Source organism: Cyanidioschyzon merolae, chromosome 15 (assembly GCF_000091205.1).
Source record: "Cyanidioschyzon merolae strain 10D DNA, chromosome 15, complete genome".
In the NCBI taxonomy this organism is placed as follows: domain Eukaryota; phylum Rhodophyta; class Bangiophyceae; order Cyanidiales; family Cyanidiaceae; genus Cyanidioschyzon; species Cyanidioschyzon merolae.
In genome coordinates this window covers 142,539-162,173 of record NC_010141.1, presented here as the reverse complement: position 1 = coordinate 162,173, position 19,635 = coordinate 142,539, and the positions used below count along the sequence as shown (strand labels likewise).

At 54.9% G+C, this 19,635-nt stretch overlaps 5 protein-coding genes and 1 non-coding gene across 6 annotated transcripts, besides 3 other annotated features; 3 read left to right on the top strand and 3 right to left on the bottom strand.

Moving 5' to 3' along the window:
* Positions 1-437: part of a sequence feature (repetitive element) that runs on past the window's edge.
* Positions 438-458: 21 nt separating this feature from the next.
* CYME_CMO059C (unknown heatshock protein) lies at positions 459-2,294 on the top strand (the record flags this gene model as incomplete). Its single annotated transcript, XM_005537422.1, has 1 exon — positions 459-2,294. One exon carries the CDS (start codon positions 459-461, stop codon positions 2,292-2,294), a length of 1,836 nt encoding a protein of 611 aa, XP_005537479.1.
* A 753-nt stretch (positions 2,295-3,047) lies between these two features.
* On the bottom strand, positions 3,048-4,853 carry CYME_CMO058C (Rub1-activating enzyme E1 N subunit; the record flags this gene model as incomplete). The annotated part of the gene is made up of 1 exon (XM_005537421.1): positions 3,048-4,853. One exon carries the CDS (start codon positions 4,851-4,853, stop codon positions 3,048-3,050), a length of 1,806 nt encoding a protein of 601 aa, XP_005537478.1.
* Positions 4,579-6,403: a sequence feature (possible transcribed region).
* Positions 6,404-8,067: 1,664 nt separating this feature from the next.
* On the top strand, positions 8,068-10,746 carry CYME_CMO056C (probable importin beta gene; the record flags this gene model as incomplete). Its single annotated transcript, XM_005537420.1, has 1 exon — positions 8,068-10,746. The coding sequence occupies one exon, from the start codon at positions 8,068-8,070 to the stop codon at positions 10,744-10,746; it is 2,679 nt and encodes an 892-aa protein (XP_005537477.1).
* Positions 10,747-11,524: 778 nt separating this feature from the next.
* CYME_CMO055C (similar to UDP-sugar transporter) lies at positions 11,525-12,499 on the bottom strand (the record flags this gene model as incomplete). The annotated part of the gene is made up of 1 exon (XM_005537419.1): positions 11,525-12,499. The coding sequence occupies one exon, from the start codon at positions 12,497-12,499 to the stop codon at positions 11,525-11,527; it is 975 nt and encodes a 324-aa protein (XP_005537476.1).
* A 336-nt stretch (positions 12,500-12,835) lies between these two features.
* On the bottom strand, positions 12,836-14,196 carry CYME_CMO054T. Its single transcript, XR_002461492.1, has one exon. It is a non-coding gene; the product is annotated as a hypothetical transcript (transcript).
* A 71-nt stretch (positions 14,197-14,267) lies between these two features.
* Positions 14,268-17,726, top strand: CYME_CMO053C (alpha,alpha-trehalose-phosphate synthase; the record flags this gene model as incomplete). The annotated part of the gene is made up of 1 exon (XM_005537418.1): positions 14,268-17,726. One exon carries the CDS (start codon positions 14,268-14,270, stop codon positions 17,724-17,726), a length of 3,459 nt encoding a protein of 1,152 aa, XP_005537475.1.
* Positions 16,350-18,963: a sequence feature (possible transcribed region).
* Positions 18,964-19,635: the final 672 nt, after the last annotated feature.

Here is a 19,635-nt window from a genome sequence, read left to right as displayed (position 1 = left end):
ACGCCACGAGCTGTGGTGTACGCTCCAGAAGGTCAAGATGGAGCAGTGTCAGCCGAGCCTTGAGGGTGTAAAAAAGTACAAAGCGCTGGCGGAAGTGCAAATGGAAACTAAGGCGAAAATTCGCGGACTACTCGCACTAATGAATACAACTACCAATGGCAGGAAACGCATGGAGTTTGTGAATCGAGACTTTAATGCCACTATCAATATCAGGAGACGTGCGGTGATGGACAAGAGGCCTCCAGAGATGACAAGAGAAATTTTTGCAGGGCAACATCTCAAGGTTAGATTATATGAGAAAAAAATGGAACCAGTAGTCGGTGGCCGGTCCAAAAATACTGGGAGGCGTCTGCACGTCATTCGGACGTGTCTCGTCTAGGGCAGGTCATTCGCAACTACTGTACACTGCTGGCGACTTTCGACTGTTGAACGGCGTTCGCTGCCGCTTCCGTGGGAAAATGCGTTTCTTCTGGTGGGGTTCTAATAACGATCAGGGGCAGACCCCAAAAGCGGCACAAACATTTGTCATGCGCTGTCACTACGAAGTTCTTGGTGTTCCACGGGACGCCACCGCGGAGGAGATCACGCGAGCGTTTCGCAGAGCAGCGCTTCGCCTGCACCCTGACAAGAATCCCGACCGACCAGAAGAGGCAGCGGAGGCTTTCAAGGAGCTTCGGAGAGCCTACGAAGTGCTTTCAGACCCACATGAACGAAAATGGTATGATGACCACCGAGAGGATATCCTGCGCGGCCGGGATCCGCTGGAGGCGACTCAAGCGCCTGGGACGGACACCGGTGCCGCTTCTCGTACAGAGCGTACGGTGAACCGGGCGACAGAACTCAATATATATGAATATTTCCGATCTTCTGCTTATAATGGCTACGAAGACGGAGAACGAGGTTTCTATCACGTATACGGAGCAGCGTTCGAGCAGCTTGCGAGAGAAGAGGTGGCAGCCGGAGGCGCACAGCCGCCCCCGTTCGGCAGTGCCACAGCGGACTGGCCCAGTGTACGTCGCTTCTATAACTTCTGGGAGAACTTTGTATCAGCGAAGACGTTCGCGTTTGCGGACTCCTGGAACCCGAGCGAGGCGCCGAACCGGGAGATTCGACGGGCCATAGAACGCGACAACCGCCGCGAGCGGGAGCGTGCTCGCAGAGAGTTCCAAGCGCTCGTGCGAGAGCTCGTTGCCTTTGTGAAAAAGCGGGATCGTCGAGTATTGAAACACAAGGAAGAAGAAGCACGAAAAGAAGCTGAGAAGCTAGAACGACAAGTCCAGGAAAGAGAACAGTGGGAACGCCTTCGGTCTCTGCATGCGGCGAGGCTTGCTGCGCAGCTTGAAGAGGATATACCGAATCTTGAGGAGCTACTGGAGCATTTGGAGTACGCTGGCATCAGCGAGGAGGCACCTGATGTGAACCAGCCTCACGGAGCAAGTGATGCGGTTCAACCAACGATCGAAGGTGTTCAATGCCTTGCGTGTAAGAAGTATTTCAAAACGTTTGCCCAGTGGGAAAATCATGAGCATAGCAAGAAGCATCGGGATTGCGTACGACGCTTTCGCAAGGATCTTTGTCTTGCCAAAGGCGAAGAAGTGCAGGTATTCCGGATTATGGGTCAGGTGGAAGCAACAGGAGACGAGGATCACGTCTACGACGTGGTGAATGGAGACGCGCACCCCAACGAGACGATGCGACAACGTGCATCCAGCGAGAGACAAAAAAAGCTGCCTGACGGGGACGGCTCGCTCTGCGAGGGTCAATGTTCAGAAGACGAACAAGCCGGTGTGCGTCCTGCAAGCTCCGTCGAGGCTTCTTCTGAATCGGAACAGAGCGTTTCTAGGCGCCACCATGCCGATGATGATGATGATGATGAGATCGAAGACGACCTCGCCGTTCCAGTCGGCACCAGGAATGCACATTCTGAAAGTGATCCCAAGAGCGCCACTAAAGAGGCTGAACGCACTCGCTCCATGCAAGACGCCCACATGAACGGCAAATCAACGAACGCGGGCCGAGATATCGAAGCAGGCACGCACGCTGCAGCCCATACGGACGAGCTGCGGGCCCTGGGAGATCGCGAGCGCAGCCGACCACACCGTCGACGTGCGGAAACAGCGAAGGATCGTCGTCGTCGTCGTCATCTCGCAGCAGCAACGGCAGCGCAAAATGCAGGCGCTGCTGCCGCTGGTGCTCCTGCCGCGTACAAGTGCCAGACGTGCAGCGAGTTATTCACTTCGAGGAACGCGCTCTTCCGCCATATACGCGAACAGAACCATGCCCAATACCGATGACAACACCCAGGATGTTCGAATCTGCCTACACTGCGTCTTGAGAACGCATGCTTTGGGATGCTTGGGCCAGAATACGTCAAGCGTTAAGCCTATGCGTTTTGGACAGCGTGCGTCAAGCGACACCATCCATGCAGGCGGTCAGTGCATGCACCCGGACGCTCTCTCGTGGCGTAGCGATCGCCGAGCGGTAGGCAGGCGCGCACCTGTGTGCCGTTCGTGATCGATGCTGGCGGCCGGCCAGCAAGGCACCGCATCGCGGGACACGTCAGGAGCTGCTGCGTGCGTGCGTGCGTGCGTGCGCAGCGGCAATTTCGCCTGGGATCGATGCGTGCATCGCATTGGGATCCTCCGCCAGATGTGTTTTGATGGATGGCAACAAGCAGAGCAGCTGCCACCAACAGACGTGTGGTCACTTTTACAACCCCACAAACATGTCGCTAGGTTGAACCGACGCGAGGTCAGACCTGGTGAGATCCTTTGGTTACAGGAATCCGACGATTGTTGCGTGCTGGGTAGGGCGTCGCGTGCGTGCCTGCTGTGACGCGAGATGCGCTGCTGCGGTCGCTTTGCAGGGACAGGACGGTACGGTGGCGTGTCGAAGGGCGTCCGCTCGAGGACGGTGCAGCGATGATGTCACACGAGCGAGTGCGCTGTTGGTCGTTTTCCCGTTTTGTCGGCCGCAGTCGTCCACCTGGCAGGGTACTGGTTCGCAGCATCGATGTGACACCAGGAAACAAAAATTCCCTGTTAGCGCTATGATGCAACCGCGGGGTGCAGGAGATCGGCTTTGTCGGCGAGACCGTCATACACCAGTATCGTCGTCAAGGGTTCGAATAATTGAATGACGAGTTTGATGGCCTCCTGTGCCGCAAATGAGCCGAGCATTATGGGCACGGAGGGATGCTCCTCCTCGGCAAACAGCTCCGCGAGATGACGCAGACGCACGGAATCAATCAGGTCGGGCGGCCAGCTCCAGAGCCTGGCAATTCGCTGGGCTTCCTCGAGCAGCACAGCATCCGCACCGTGACGTCGCACAAGCTGCTGGGTCCGGTCCAGCTCTTGGCAGCACTCATGAGCAATCAGGGCGAGAAACAACGATGCTGCTCTGCGTTGTGCTGCTGTCGTTGGTGGAGCCAGCTGCGGTTTCTCCACCGCCGCGTCTTCATATAGGCAGTAAAACGGTTGCGTGCGCCATGTCTTCATGAAAAACAAGTTCGAGCAAACCTCTCGAACAAGCTCCTTCGAAATAGAGTCCGGCGCTTCGGCCTCCATCGGGTCTGCCCGCACGAGCCGCCAGATAGTCTCGATGTCGTGTTCCGCCTGCTCCCAATAGAGGCGTCGTAATTCGTGGACGCTCTCTGGATCGCCGTGGAGTTCGCCAAGATCGCTAAATACCGGCCAACCGTGCTGGGTGGCAAAGGCTCTGGTCGCCTCCAGTATTCGCGTAAGCTGACGATTACGCAAGGAGCAGGATTCTCGAATGATCCTCGGATCCGGATCTGTGCTCGCAGTACGCAATTTCTGCAGAGCCGCGACCGCCATATTCCAGTTCGCTGACGTCAGCTCGCTTGGTTCCCATTTTCGCAGCAATATCAATGCCCGTTCGATTCGACTAGATACGGCTTCGGACGCGGAACCTCCAGATACTGCGGAAAAACAGCCGGGTACCAGGAGCGCGCCCGCGCCCCGACTCTGACGTTCACGCGGCAGTGCGGCCTGGGTTAGCGCCCCACCGGCTTCGGTCGGCTCGTGACGGTGTTCGCGCTCCTCTGCTTCCGTGCACCGACATCCATCACTTGTAGTTGCACGGTCGGTGTTTGTGGATTGCCTGGGATCGCGGTTTTCCGGCCGCATACTACGATTGGCCTGTTGCAGCGCTAAAACCACGAGCACCGGCCAGGGGATAGCTGCGAGCTGCGATGGACTCCATTGCTGCAGAGGCCAGAAACGTTTCGTACACCACTCCGCTAGGGCATTGAAAGGATTCATCACACGAATGGCTTGCAAATATTCTATTGTGTGCACCGCCGGGCGCAATCCTGTCGACCGGAAAAAGACACGCTCTGGGAACTGGGGTATCAAGGAGCCACCGAAACCGTGAACGCTGACAATGAATAGAGGTATCGCTGAATACCAACAAAATTTTGCAAGCTGTTGCTTCTCTGCGGTGGTACCCTCCGTCAGAATAACCATGGAAAGAGGCTGGAGTGTCGTCCACTCGTTCACTAGAGTTTGAGCAGTGCCCAGTCGTGCCGTGAACCGCGTCGTCGGGCTCAGCTTCACCAAAGATCGCAACAGAGCAGTCGCACGCCACTCGCCCACCGTCCAAGGTGGTAAGAAAAAGTTGCCCTCCGTGTCTGCGGGCGTGATCCGAGCACTATCTGCCAGAAGAATCGAGCCGACCCCGCCTAGTACCAAGCACTTGATCGCCTCCGCTGCGGAGCTTGTTCCACCGATGACAACAACACGCGCTCGCTGTAGCAGGCGCTGGGCGTAGTCGCCCCAGATGGGCAACTGTCGCGCAAAACGTTCTGAAGTAGAATCCGCCTGCATCGACATGGGTGTCGAGCTCGAGTTTTTTACCCGGAGGTTCTGCAGACACCAACCTGCGTGCGGCAGCGGCAGGGTGAGCTCGGCAGGTGCCGCTTTCGTCGACAACTGGTGCCGCTGCGTTCCACCTCTATGCTGGGCGCCCGACGCCACGCACTATGCACCATTAGCGGCGTTGCAGTCGAATGAAATGCCGCCCGCGGCTTCGTGTGAGCCACTCTTGGGCAGCTCAAAGGCACCGCTCCAGACCAAGTAGCCGCCTCTGTTCTAGGTTGCGTGTGCTGAACGCCCTGAGCGACAGCTCTACTAGAGCAGAGACTCGACGCCATTCGTCGCTGCAGCGCATCCGAGCGCTCATCGAAACGTATCGTACGCTGCATATCTGTGAGACGTCATGTGATTTCCGCCATGAAGCCATGCGCTGGAGCGAGCGTGACACGAGTGCACGTGGACTTGCATTCAACGAGCCAGCACTATAAACTTCGCTGCTGGAAAAAAACTCGAGTTTGCGGCTCGTTTCCTCTGAAGGGCGCAAGATCACAATCTGCCATTCTACATCATCATTCAGTATTTGCCGAATACGGTCCAGACACGAAGCCAAGCATATGCATCTCTGCTACCAAAGCGCGTGCCTGGCACCAGCTGTACAGCGAGAAAAACGCGTGCTGCACTATGTCCGTCGCTGATATGCTGCAATACCGCAACGGTCTCCTTTTTCCGCAGCGTGCGCAGCAACTCTTCCGTATCACCAATCTGAACATGTGCAGATTGCGGTCATAGGGAACGGTGCTGGGCACTAGACCAGGGAATCGCACCCCTGTTCCGTTCATCAATACATCCAGTGCAGTCTCGCTTGGAGGCGTACACGTGAGGTGCGCTCTGCGGCGCCGTCGACCTTCCGCACTGTGTAGTGTCTCGATTGCAAGACACGATCGATTCCCTGGTCATGTTTACAGACGGGTGCATCCAACGTTACTGGGCATCGTTTGAAAGCAGCGTCGCACACTAGCGCCATCATTCGCCGCACCAGCCGCGAACGTCTGACGTCTCCGTGTAGATTACACGCATTTATACGCTTGTCGCCGAAAACTTCTGCGAAATCAAAATTACCAGCACCATGAGATATGCACGTACGCTCGGGTAGCTGCAGGCCGTGCCAGTTCGAAGCGGCGCTGCCATCATGGATACAACCAGATTGCGATGTCGCCAACCAGACACGAATACTAACTCGAGCACTGGAAAACTACTGCCCCGAACACTCTACTGCTTTCCGGACAACTGGAGCACGTTACAGACAACGCCGTCACGCGTCCCTAGTATTCGCATCCAGATCATCACGTTTCTTCTGGAGGTCTCGGATGCGCTGCACATAAGCACGCGTACAACCAAACACATACATGAACACGTACACAAACAAGTATACCTCGAATGTCTGAAAACCTGCGCGTATACAAACGTCGTCAGTGAAACAAAATGTCCGACGGCCCTGTAGGGGAAATGGATATCCATCGGCAGAGGCCTTTCAGCATTTTTTGACCGGCTTCCTGCTAAAGGTTTCATTTTTTATCCGAACACCCTTCGAGCCTGAGAGGCTGCCCCAGAAAGTTGGATCGCGTCAGCTCCGGGAGTCTCGTCTTTGGCACCGCATATCATCTGATCTTGGTGGCGACGTTGCAGTCTCGGTTCGCGACCTCCTTGCATGCTCTACCGCTAGTGGAACTTACCAGCGCAAGGAGTCCTCGAGGCCGTGCCCTCATTACCATTTGGTGGTCTATCAGCTTTCCGTACTTTTCTATCGCAGAAGCGCTCGGCTGCCTTGTTTCGAGCTCGACCTGCTGAAGGTTACAACTCAGCTCATGCCTTGAACATTTTTTCTTCAAAATGAAAGCACTTCTTTATGTCCCTAGCTGAGGACCTTGCAGGAGCGAGATAGATTTGCGGAAGGACGGCGAAATATGTCCCTGTGAGTCACCGTGAGCAGAACGATTCATGGATTCGTGCAGTGGAGGGATCATTACGCTTCACGATGGCAAACACTTGTTTCATGGGGATGAATCTCTGAGGGTATGGAGGAATGAAAAGCAGCTCTGCCCCGATAGAATCGAAGAAAAGCTCGAACGCATGTGGAATGGTGAAAGGGTATGTTGTCCAATGGAAGGCCTTCGCCAGACATTCGGGAAGATCTTCAATGGTTCAACCAAGTGGGTGCTTTGGTAAGCGCCTTCTCGAGGAGCGACGCTGAGGCTGCCAAATGAATCCACTGCGCCTAGAGCAGATGATGTCGCCGTTCTCTTCGAATTCAATCGTACACAAAACTGGTGCCCTGCTCCGCGCGTACCGATAGACGTTCCGATCGTTTCCTCAGAAGGAACTCACATCTTCTGCAGAAACAAATTGACGTTCGTCTACTTCATACCGATCTTGACGTTCCAGGAATTCCGTAGTTGCGATTTCCGTGGAAGATGGCTGTGCGTGAACTCGTACTTTTTCTGCGATTGGATCCCAGAGATTTCACGTCCACATGAACCACCTGTTGAGAAACAGAGACGCCGCTGGTGTCTATTATTATCGCTTTTACCTTCCGCAAAAGGCGATCAACTGGTCGTTTTCTACCATAGACCGCAAGCAGTATTAGAGAATACCAGTTTTTGGTACGGAGTACATCTGCACGTTTCTTTCAATATTCCTCAGCCATTTGAGTACGACCCTATGAGAGACCCGAAGGCGGAATGCAGTCCTCTTTGCCCTGTTCAGTAAAGAATCCATATCCGACATCCAACTGATCTACGATCGATACGGTACATTGTATCGTGAATTCCATCCCCTGTTATACCCTGCGAAAAAGCATTCGTTGCAACGCACCCGCGGATGAAACACACTTGAGTTGACAGCCGATAGACGCATGCTGCACGGCGCTCGTGTCCGCCTACGCGATCGCGCCTGTGGATGGACGTCGGCGCGGCTGCCAGTTCGGCGGCAGCGGCACAACGCAGACGTCGAAGCCGCGCTGCTGTGCACTCGTGCTCTGGGCAGCGTCGCAGTTAGCCCGGGGTGTTGTTTGGAAGAGGTTAGACGCCGCTCTGCGAGGCGCTTTCTTGCAGAAAGGGTGAGATCCATTGGCAGGTTCTCAGCGGTGTAGCAAAGCTGAGGCTCTGAACCTGATTCATCCGTGGACAGATCGCGTGAACCTCTTAGCCCGAACGCCAGGTAACGCGCCGTTTTCATGAGTCAGCTCGCGCCTCTGCTGTTACAGGCGCAATCACCAGATCATCAAGCTCGAGAGGCCGCCGAAGCAGAGTTATTTCGTCTGGAAAACGATGAATACGTACGATTCGTGCTTGATCTAGTTGGGCTGTTGGCCGATGGGACGGCGCCGATTCAAGCGCGACAGTTGGCGGGTATCCTGCTCAAAAACTCGCTCAGTGGGCGTTTTGGCTCCGCAAAAGAGGGCGCTACAGAGCGCTGGCTTGCTCAGATTGGTGCTGCAGAGCGAAAGCAAGTACACTGTGTGCTTATTCAGGCGCTGGGTACTGTACAGGGGGGAGCCTCAGTCCGACGACAGGCTGCGCAAGCGCTCGCTCAGGTTGCGGTGGTGGAGCTTCCGCACGGCCAGTGGCCCCAACTGATCGAGCAGCTGGTCCAACCGCTGACCCAGGCTGGTTCTAGCGATGCTCTGAAACACGGCTGTGTCGAGGCACTGGGCTACATTTGCGAGGAACCGTCCGTCGCGGGGGTTATCGCCCACCAGTCGAACCTGATCCTAACGGCGCTGGTTCAAGGCATGCGCGGCGATCATGAGACCACGCCCACCGAGCCGCCCGTTCCGAAGGAGAATACGCTCGTTCGACGGGCTGCAACGACTGCGCTCTTCAACGCCTTGGCTTTCGTCGCACAGAATATGGAGAACGAAGTCGAGCGCGATATGATCATGCGCACCGTGATGATGGCGGCGGCTGAGCCTGCCGATGCCGAGCTCCGACGCAGCGCCTACGAGTGCCTGGTTGGTATAGCGAGCCAGTATTATGAGAAACTTGCCTGTCCGAGCCCCTCTAATCCACCACTCACTTTTATCGAGATGGCTTTTCAGCTCACATGTCATGCGATTCAGTACGATCAGGAGGATGTTGCGGTGCAAGCGATAGAGTTCTGGTCATCCGTGGCCGATGTCGAGATCAAGCGTCTGGAAGAGCATCAACTCTTACAGAATGGCACGCTAGAGACAGCGTACTTGGGGATCGTGGAGCAGGCAGCGCCAGCGCTAATTCCGCTCCTCACTCAGTGTCTGATCCGGCGCGACGAGGACGAGGACGTCGAAGGCGAGAACTGGAATCGAGTCCTAGCTGCAAGTGCATGCGTTTCTCTGTTTGCGCAGGTCGCTCCGAAAGCAACACTGGAGGCTGCTGTGCCATTTATTCGAGAGCATCTGGATGTTCAACGGGATTGGCGATCCCACGAGGCGGCACTGGTCGCTGTCGGCTCCATCGCAGTGACGTTTACGAGCGCCAACGACGAGCAGACCACACTGGAAGTTTTCGCGCTTCCCCTGCGGATGCTGGAAACCGCGCAGAACGAGGCAGTCCGCGATACAGCAGCATGGAGCCTCGGTCGCTTGATTGCCCATCTGGTAACGCACCTCAATGCGAATGTCATAGAAGCGGCACTGACCGCACTGATGAGAGCGCTTGCGGATACTCCTCGGGTTGCACGAAGTGCCTGTTACGCCCTCACCTCCTTGATAGAAACACAACACGAGTCGGCGGAAGCGCTGGCAAGTATTTCGGCGGCTACGTTGACGCTGGCGAACGCCTTGTGGCAGACGGCGCAACGCGATGATGCGGATGAATGGAACTTGTTGGCATCGTCGTACGAAACGCTGATTGCTTTGGTGCAGCAGAGCTCACCTGAAAATGCCAGGTCACTAGCCCGAGAGTATTTACCGCTCACCATGCACAGCCTGGAAAGGGCGTTACAGGAATCTGATGCGATGCTTGCAGCGTCTGCAAATCAGCCAGCGTTCCAGATAGAAATTCAAGGCCTCTTATGCGGACTCATTCAGGTATTCGTCCAGCATCTTGATCCACCGCTACTGGAGGGTACTACCTCTCGCCTAGTGGAGATGATTCTGCAAGTGCTCAATCGAAATCGTTCCGTTGCAGTGCACGAGGATGCCTTGATGGCCCTTGGTTCGATTGCCTCCGCAGTGGAACACGCATTTGCGTCGTATGCAGCTCGCGCTATGCCATTTGTCCTCGCAAGTGTGCGCAATTGGGAGGCCTACCATGTTTGCGCGGTTGCAATTGGCACAATAAGCGATATCTGTAGGGCGCTGGAGAAGCGCTTCGAGCCCTTCGCAGCTGAAACCGTCCAAGTGCTGCTTGCGGCGCTCGAGAACACTCTCCTGAACCGGACAGTGAAGCCTCCAATCCTCTGTTGTATTGGGGATATTGCGCTGGCCCTGGAGGGAGCTTTCGAGCCTTACCTGGACCCCTGCATTGCCGCTTTGCAACACGCAGCCTGGTCGACGTTGCAAACACCCGTGCTTGACGATGAGACCAATGATTGGATCCTGGAAATGCGGCAGTGTATTCTGGACGCTTACACGGGGATTATCAACGGATTGAATGCTGCTCAGAAAGCCGGGCTTCTTATCGATCGCCAGCAAGTTGAGTGGGTCATCCGGTTCTGCGAGCAGGTCAGCCAAGAGGTTGTGGACGATGAGGATATGCTGCGCGCAGTTGTGGGTGTCATGGGTGATATCGGACAGACCTTTGGCCCGGCCGCGGTGTCCGCACTCCGTGAGCTCGGTTGGCTGCGCCCCATTGTAGAAAAACTATGTATCAGTGGCCGTCGAAAGTCGACTCGAGAGACTGCCACCTGGGCGTTTGGGGTCCTGTTCAGCTGATGGGCCGCGAAATCCTAGCTCGTACGCGGAATGATCGATGAACATCGGTTTCCATGAAGCGAGACAGCGCTCATCGTGAATACCCCGGTTCTCTTGCCAAATTACGTGACAGATGCCTCATGCGACGCGCCTTGATACACGCTCTGAAATGCACTCGACTCGACACGCTGCACTGCTTCGAGTTCGATGGTGAACGGACCAGCGCGCTTCAGGTTCCACCAGTTTCATGCACGTGGCAAGCGTGCAAACGTCGGAGCAACGCACGCCCATCAGTCGAGCTTGTGGGCATGCAACCACGCGGATCCCCAGCATTTTGGAGACTGTCGCAAGAAGCGGGCGCTCTGCTCCAGGAGCGATACAACAGCAGTGTCCATCATCCGTCGGCAGCTATAAACGCGTGCACCGGAAAGCCGACTCGCTTTGTTGCATCCGTGCAGTTGGCGTTCATGGCCTGTCGATATTGCCGGTACGCAGCTGGGACGTCAGCGTCTCTTATCAGTCACGACTGCCATGCCTCTACGTACTCGTCTAAACTTGCGTCCGCTTCCACGCGACACGCCCCCCTGAGAATACCACAACATGTATCTCAGCGGTCCACAGCGTAGACGGAGTAGCCATTCGCGATCAGCAAAACAAAGCGAGGTTGCCTGGCAGCGACACTGGCGTCTGGAAGCGCATCCGGTTTCTCGCGCGTAGCCAATGGCTCTCGTTGGAGACGTTCTTCGAGGAAAATCATCTCCGCAGGCTACTTCAATGAGGTGCATGGAACGTGGGAGCGCTAGTGACGCTCCTCTGTTAGCGCCCTGTGCTCCCTGTATTTGATGATCGAGTACGCTACACTGCCAAGCAGGCTGATCAAGATACCTACCAAATTCTCGCTGATGGCCTTGGTTCCATCGAACGGTGCACTTGCAACGAGCAAAATCACATCTTTGACCTGCGCAGAGATGGTCTGCGTCAGTGGCGAATTTGTGTTCGTGTTGTAGAAGATTGAATGGTTGATAATAAAGCCCATCAAACAGGCCAATGCAAAAATCAAATAAAAACTCCATGGATATGCTCCGATTCCCATACGATAGAGTTGTGTCAACTCACCACGCCAGAGCACAAACCCTAACACCAGCGGTGCGGAGAATAAGCTATTCAAGTACAGGATGTCGGTGTTGCTCCATGCTGATGTTTGTTTGACTTGTCGCGCATACACAACATATAACGCTGAAGAGACATTCGCAACGAAAATCATCACGTATCCGTATAGATCGAAGGTGCTGTCCACGAGACCAGCCCACGTGGCACCTAACGTCATAGCGAGGACGCAGCAGAGCGTTGGCAGGGTCGGGAACACGTTCAAAATAAAGTACTCGAGGACGAGAACAAAAGCCACAGTGGTACGCCGTAACGTATTATAGATGACCAGCGTCGTGTTCTGGAGTCCAAACATGCCGCTCAATAGCATGACGAGGTAAGAGCCAACAAGGGGCAGCATTTTCGATGCGCTGGCGAAGCTCCAGGTCGGCCGCTGGAGCGCATGACACCGCGTCAACAACTCGAAGAGCCCGAGTGTACACAAGAGTTGTGCTTCAACAAGCACCAGCGGGTACCGGAAGCCAAAACTGGAAAAAATACTTTTGTTCAATATTGTCAAGCCCGAAGCTGCTGTGATGTAGTAGGCCATTGCAAGGACAGCGCGGAAGAGCGAGGTGCGGCCCCCGTTCGCACCGTTCGGCGTGAAGTTTTGTGCTGCCGCCTTCATGTGTGAGATTCGGACCGCAAACGCTCAAAGTGACTTGCTCCTCAGGTATGTATGATCATTAGCGAAGAGCCTAGTACACTATTCAGAAAGCTAGCCTCCAGTGCGCAATCTGTGTAGTCTGCGTCAGGCGGCAGCACAGAAAAAGAAACGACGTCAGGGAAGGAAGGGAAGCGCGCGTGTCCACCATCTGGAGTGACGAATGCGGCTTCGGCTGTAGTTTAGACAGGTTTGTCCATGTATTTCCACGTTTCCTAGGAGTTCCCGTACGCCGCCTCTGGATAACGAATACGCAGAAATATCGTATCATGCACAACAGTTATCGTTGAAGAATTGCCCAGAAAATTTATTCTCGGTATATGTACGTATATGGCGCTCCGATGTACCTGGATTCCGCTGAACCGTACCATACCATGGGCTCGCGATCGGGCAGGAATACAGAGTGCACACACGCTCTCTCTTTCTGCTGATCAACGACTTTTTTTCCATCACAATACCCACCCTGAGTACCAAACGATTGTCTCGAATATATGCTCTAGACAAATCATCCGGATGCTCCGAGGGTACCAAAGATCTCCTGAAGTTAATCGAGGCGCTGTAGTCTGGGTGCAGAAAGGGTTTGCGCACCTGGCTGCTCGTGTGGAATCACATTATCGCACGCGTCTCAACGTCGATTGTCTAGATCTTGAACGGCTGTTCAGCGTACCGTACACCATTTCGTTGATTCGGGTCTGTTTTTCGCATTTCTTCTCTATTTGTGACAGCGTAAAACCGTGCTCGTCATCTGTTCATGTCACTCTGTACTCATCGATGGGAATGTGGATAAATCAATTCCTGCACAAGCTGTACGCTCTCGTCGAAGGAGCAGAATGGTACCCTTTGTGCGCTACAGCGCGTTCAGCAGCTTAGGCGACCACCAAACGACACGACGTTTATTTCCAATTCCTCTTCCATCGCATTGAACAAATTGGGTAACGTGCCCGATCCGTCTTGGTACAACCGCAGCCGCGTTTGCGGCCCCAGCACGGTCTCATGTACTCGAGTGAAAAAATCCTCTTCGAGAGCCATTGTAACGCTTATACAACCACGTCATGAAGTGTGTGAAGCATCGTTCTCTGCTCGAAAGAGTGCTCAGAGCGTCTGGATGAGCACTGAGGCTGCCACTCCATTTGTCGGTGTATCTCGTGGCGTTTATAGCGCGCGTTTCTCGTTGACGAGCGCGCCCTGGAAAATTTAACCAGCCTAATCCGTTTTCCGTTCCGCTCTTTGGCGCTGGCCTCTTGGTTTGGTTTTGAGCCACCAAACACGATATTCTTCAATCCTAGATGCACGCTCATCACCAGATCTTTCTCTTCGTCTACCTTGAACTGCCGAACCTGAGCCTCGTTGGCTGGATCAAGCAACGGTTTCGCAAATTGCATGCAAAATGGGATTCCGCCTGTCTCCATCGTCGTTGTGCATTGATTTCCATTTCCTTGCAGCGTACGAGACACCTTGATAGAGCTGCGGCAACGCATCTCGCGACGTTGCTCGAGTACTTCATCCTTGCTCCTAAACACCGGCTCCTTCTTCGTCTTGTCCTCTGCTTGAATACAGCATTCATAATCCGAATATTGTATCCGAACAAACCGACCTACGATGAAACCGTAAAAGATCAAAGCGTTTCGATGTTCGCATGCCGATCCTACACACACACACACACAGGGCGACAATCAACGTACGGGTGCGAGAAGACGATCGGCGCTGAGCCTACGCGCCCAGAACCGTATCGATGCGATTGTATCGCTTCGTACTCGTGAGGCTATTGGTGCTTGCCCTGGTCGTTGCAACCTGGAGCGCGCGTACTGTTAAAAAAGCGCGGGCTCTCTACCAGCTCTGTATAGTATTGGCGGTTCAAGTGCTAAACTGGAGCTTCTGTACGAAAATCAGACTGCGTGACGGGGCGTCTTCTCGTTCAAATTGCAGCAGTTTCGCTTCTGCGGAACAAGTGCAGAGGATTTCGTTGGAGTTTTTCCTCGTGACCTTTCCTGGGCCGATGAATGCCAACAATCAAAGTTCCGATTCCGTTGAAGATGTTGAAGAAGTGGTTGATTTCTCTTCGACAGACTTTGAACTTGAAGACTCTAGTGCAGGTCAGTCGGGAGCGGGCAGTTACACAGACGTCACGGCCGCGCTGTACGGCCGGCAGATCGGGGGTGAAAACCCCTACCGATCGACTGGCGCTGCGTACAGAAGATCGCATGCACGATCGCATGCTGTTGAACAGAGCTCGCCTTTAGCTGGAGCGTCAGTATCCCCGAATCATGTAACCGAAGATGAGCTTCTGTCGCGCATTCAGGAGCTCCAGTTCCAGCTCATGGACCTTCGGGAGTCGGGGAATCCACCGAGTGGCACAAACCGAACGCCGCTGAATTTGGGGACACCAGCGGAGAGTACACCCGTCGCTGGTGAGCTGCAACAGACTGGTGTCACCGGTTCCGATGACGCCGCCTCCGCTGCGTTGAGCAGAACGATATCGCTTCCCGCATCGGCAGCAACACAGACCGTCAGGGAAACGATCGCTGAGGGCCCCAGTCAGTTTTCGCAAGCCTCTGGTAGTCCAGCAGATACCGAATCGAGTGCTATCCAGGCGTTTGGAGGAAGCGACGGCACGGCAGCGGCACTGGACGCAGCCGGCACCCAGGCTCGCGCCTCCACGGAGCACACTGGTTCCTGGCGCGTTAGTCGACGTGCGGCTTCGTTACCGCGAAACACACGCACCGATATGCACTCTGAAATGCAATCAGAGGATGAGAGTAAGCCGAAGTTGATCATCGTGTCGAATCGCTTACCGATTACGATGAAGCGTCGCAATGATGGGCAGTACGACTATACCATGAGCTCTGGGGGCCTCGTATCGGCACTGGAGGGTGCGCTGGACCCGCGTGAGCTCCCATTCATTTGGGTTGGTTGGCCCGGAGGCGAAGTCGATCCCGCAGACGAGACGCAGGTATCCACGGAGCTGCTTCATAGGTACGGTCTGGTGCCTGTATTTTTGAGCGCAGAGCTTCACGAACTGTACTATAATGGATTCTGCAACGATGTGCTGTGGCCTCTATTCCACTACGTTCCATTGCAGGTTGTTTCCCAGGACGGAGAGCGCAAGTTCGATTACAAGTATTGGGCCGCGTACACGACAGCCAACCAGCGCTTTGCCGAAGCAATCATGTCGGTGTATCGACGGGGCGACTCAGTCTGGGTTCAGGACTATCACTTGATGCTGCTCCCAGCACTGCTCCGACGAAAACTGCGTCACTCAACTCGAATTGGTTTCTTTTTGCACACGCCGTTTCCCTCGAGCGAGGTCTACCGGATTCTACCTGTCCGGCGGGAGATTCTCGAGGGCGTCCTTGCGGCGGATCTCATTGGCTTTCACACCTTCGACTATGCGCGCCATTTCCTCTCAGTATGTACGAGGATCCTCGGACTGGAGTCGTCACACAAGGGCGTCGCCTTCCACGGTCATTTTGCGCGGGTCGGCATTTTCCCCATCGGCATTGATCCGAACCTGTTTTTGCGAACGATGGAGCTGGCGCTGGTCAAAGCCCGGATCGAGGAACTGCGCAATCGATTTCGAGGGCAAAAAATTCTCATCGGGGTTGATCGCTTGGACTACATTAAGGGGGTACCGCACAAGCTGCTCGCTTTTGAAACCCTGCTCAAAAAGTACCCCGAATGGCACGAGAAAGTGGTACTGGCCCAGATCGCTGTCCCGTCTCGAATTGAGGTCGAAGAGTACCGCAAGCTGATCGCGTACACGAACGAGCTTGTGGGACGGATTAACGGCAGGTTCGGCTCCGTGGAGTATGCACCCATCATGTTTATCAATCAGAGCATTCCTTTTGAGGAGCTGTGCGCCCTGTATCACGTCGCTGATGTTGCCGTTATCACGTCGATTCGCGACGGCATGAACTTAGTTTCCTATGAGTATGTTATGTGCCAGAGAGAGAAATGTGGTGTTCTGATTCTGAGCGAGTTTGCCGGCTCGGCACAGTCGCTTTCCGGTGCGATTCGGGTGAATCCATGGAATATCGAGGAGCTTGCAGCCGCGATGCATGAGGCACTCACCATGAGTGATCGCGAGCGTGAAATGAAGCACTGGAAGCTCTATCGGTATGTTACCACGCACACAGCGTCGTACTGGGCGCAGTCGTTTGTCTCCGAGTTGCAGCAGCTGCGCAGCACGCAGCAGCAACAACAGCAGCCAGATAGCCAGCAGCTGCTGACTGTTCCGGAGTTCATGCAACAAGTGGCTCGTGCTCAGCATCGCTTGTTCATTCTCGGTTACGAGGGAAGCATCCAAGAACAACAAAGTGTCCCTGAGCTGGCGGCGCCATCGCAAATGCTCTGGCGCTTGCTGATGCGTCTCTGTTCGGACGGAAATAATCGAGTCTATTTGATGAGCTCTAGGGATCGCAGCCATCTCATGAGCTGGTTTGAGGAAGTCCGGGCCGGTGGAGAGCGCTCTGCGAACGCCACGCTCCTATCCATGGGCCTGATCGCAGAGGATGGACAGTTTTATCGACACCCTGGGCGGCTAACTGAATGGAAAGTCACCACGAGTGCAACCGAAGCAAATGCGAGCGAGACCGAGCTCAAATGGAAACACGAAATCTTGCCTATTTTGAACTATTACACCGAACGAACACCGGGAAGCTTTCTCGAGATCAAAGAGCGCTCTATATCCTGGCACTATCGCGATGCTGATCCCGATTACGGAGTCTGGCAGGCCCGTGAATTGCAAGCCCATCTCGTGGACTACTGTACCACCATGCCGATGGAGGTCATTCACCAGGGTGGCAGCGCCAAGCGCATTGACTTTCGAGCCAGCGGCGGTAGCCGGGCTGCTGCCGTAGCCCGAGTTCTGCAGGATCTCGGATCCTCGTGGCATCTCGTTTTCTGCTTGGCCGCTGATACACGGGATGATAACGAAGTGTACACGCTGCTTCGCGGTTATCGACGCGACACTGGCGATCGTATCGCGTGGACGTGTAGCGTCGGATCCGGGGTGGTGACTGCGGGGAGCTCCGCGCCCACCAGCGCCGAGTTCTTCCTACCCGACATTGGACACGCCAGACATGTCCTCCGCGAGATTGTCGGCTTAACAGTGACCTCAAGTAAGAGTCGCTCTCGCGAAACCGAACGACGGAGGCGTTCAGGCAGTGGCACCCAAATCCTTGCTGCCGACTGAGCATGTTCCCGGAAGGCGAGCGCCAATCATCTTGAACACATCTGATCGCCGTCCAGGAAAGCGACTGATACAGGGGAATCGTTTCGGAATCACATCGAGCTTGCTGGGAGCGAAAAGCCGGCACCTGCACCGATCGCCGGGTGCACACAGATCATGACAAGTATCCTGTGGCACCTGTACGCTGCTTGAACGTCCCGGAAGGTGTGCGTGGGTGCATGTGGAAACGCAAGCAGACGCCTCTTTCATCGTAAAGGACGCGGGTTGGCAACCGACTTGATATACCCATGCATCTAGTACGCATGCGGTAGCATGATCGGGAACGACGGCAAAGTCGTCGCTCTAGCGGACGAGCCGACCCCTCCAGCACCGCATCGTCGTTCGGATCAATGGGTGGCGATGGCAAGGCATCGCGTATGCTTCTGGTTCATCGTTAGCGATGTGCTTGTTGTATTTGCGCTGAATATGAAGCCCGAACCGCTCCGTGATCCCTCGGAGCCCTAATGGGCACCGTCCGCAACCGAACCCCGGGCGCTGTTTCCTATCCCATGGATAATCGTGACCGCCAGCGTATGCGACATGCTTCCCAGTCGCCTTTAAAGTGCTTCTGAAAGGCGATGCCAACAACCGTTGTTGCTTCGCCTGCGTCTTCCGGGGCGTGCAGGTCGATTTGTTTTTCCTTGCTCGCAACCGGTAACGAGTATCCAGCATAGACCTCAGTGTCCGGCGCCTCTACGAACTTGGGAGTTTGATGTGAACACAGAGCTCCGCGTCGACCGGTGGACGAGGGAGCTGGTGCTGCTGTTGCTGCCCCTCTGATATCAGAGCGCCAGTGTCGTCGGTTCCAGCAGAGGCCGGATTCGCTGCCTCTGGAGTCCCTGATCCGACGGCCGTTGTCTCTCTGGGCGAGCTGTTTGCGTCAGCCGCAGACGCTTTCTGCTTTTGATCCACTCGATTCGATTTCTCTACCCAGATGCGCACTTGATCCGTAAAGACTTTGCCCTGATAAAACTGTTTAAAGCACAAAACGTACTCACCGGGCACGTCGGGCATGAAGCTCACCTCTGGTGTTCGCGACGACCACAGGTCGTGCTTGGCCAGTTGACTCTCTGCGGGTCTCGAGACTATACTCCAGCGATAACAGACACGGCCGGAGGACGTTGATGGTCGCTGCCCATTACCGTCTGGTGGCTGTTTTGCTGCCATTCGTTCATAACTCGTATTCGTTATAGGCCTGAACACTCGCTATTCTGGCAAAGCGCCGTTCACAGACAGTCTTGCGCTTGCGTTGATTGCAGCTGCGATCGATTCGACCTGGACACGAACCGGTGTTTACTGCCGTCACCCGAGACGATACGCCGTGAACGTGCGAGATCGATGCATCATTCTGAAAAGTGTGTGTGCTCTATGGCATAGGGATGTCGGCATCGTTGAAGGCGTCCAAAACGCCGTCCACTTGTATATAGAGTCCCTGCTTTGGACACTACGTCTACACGCTCTCTCTATAAAATCGCAAGTGCCGACGGGACTTTCTTTTTGCAGAAGCTGGTTTAGTACACAAGCTTTCGTAGATGAGATGGTGCCTCTTCCATGGAAATGAGTAGACAGCTTGCTCTTCTGTGGAACGTACGTTTGATTCATCGATCCTACGTTATAAAAACGCGCATACAAAATCCCAAGGTGCCGCTTACCGGCACCTATACGCTACAACGAAACAATGCTGCGGAACGAATAGGTACGGGGAACGCTTGTTCTAGACCTCGGGCTGCTCCGGACAGCACCAGCGTTGGTGCCCGCGAGAGCCTCTGTATATCGAGGCATCGATGACACCCTCAGATATCCGTAGGCGAAACGGCAACGCCAGAGCAGCATGAGCGCCCCTAGTCAAAGCCGCCAGCGGAGCGCTTTCAAA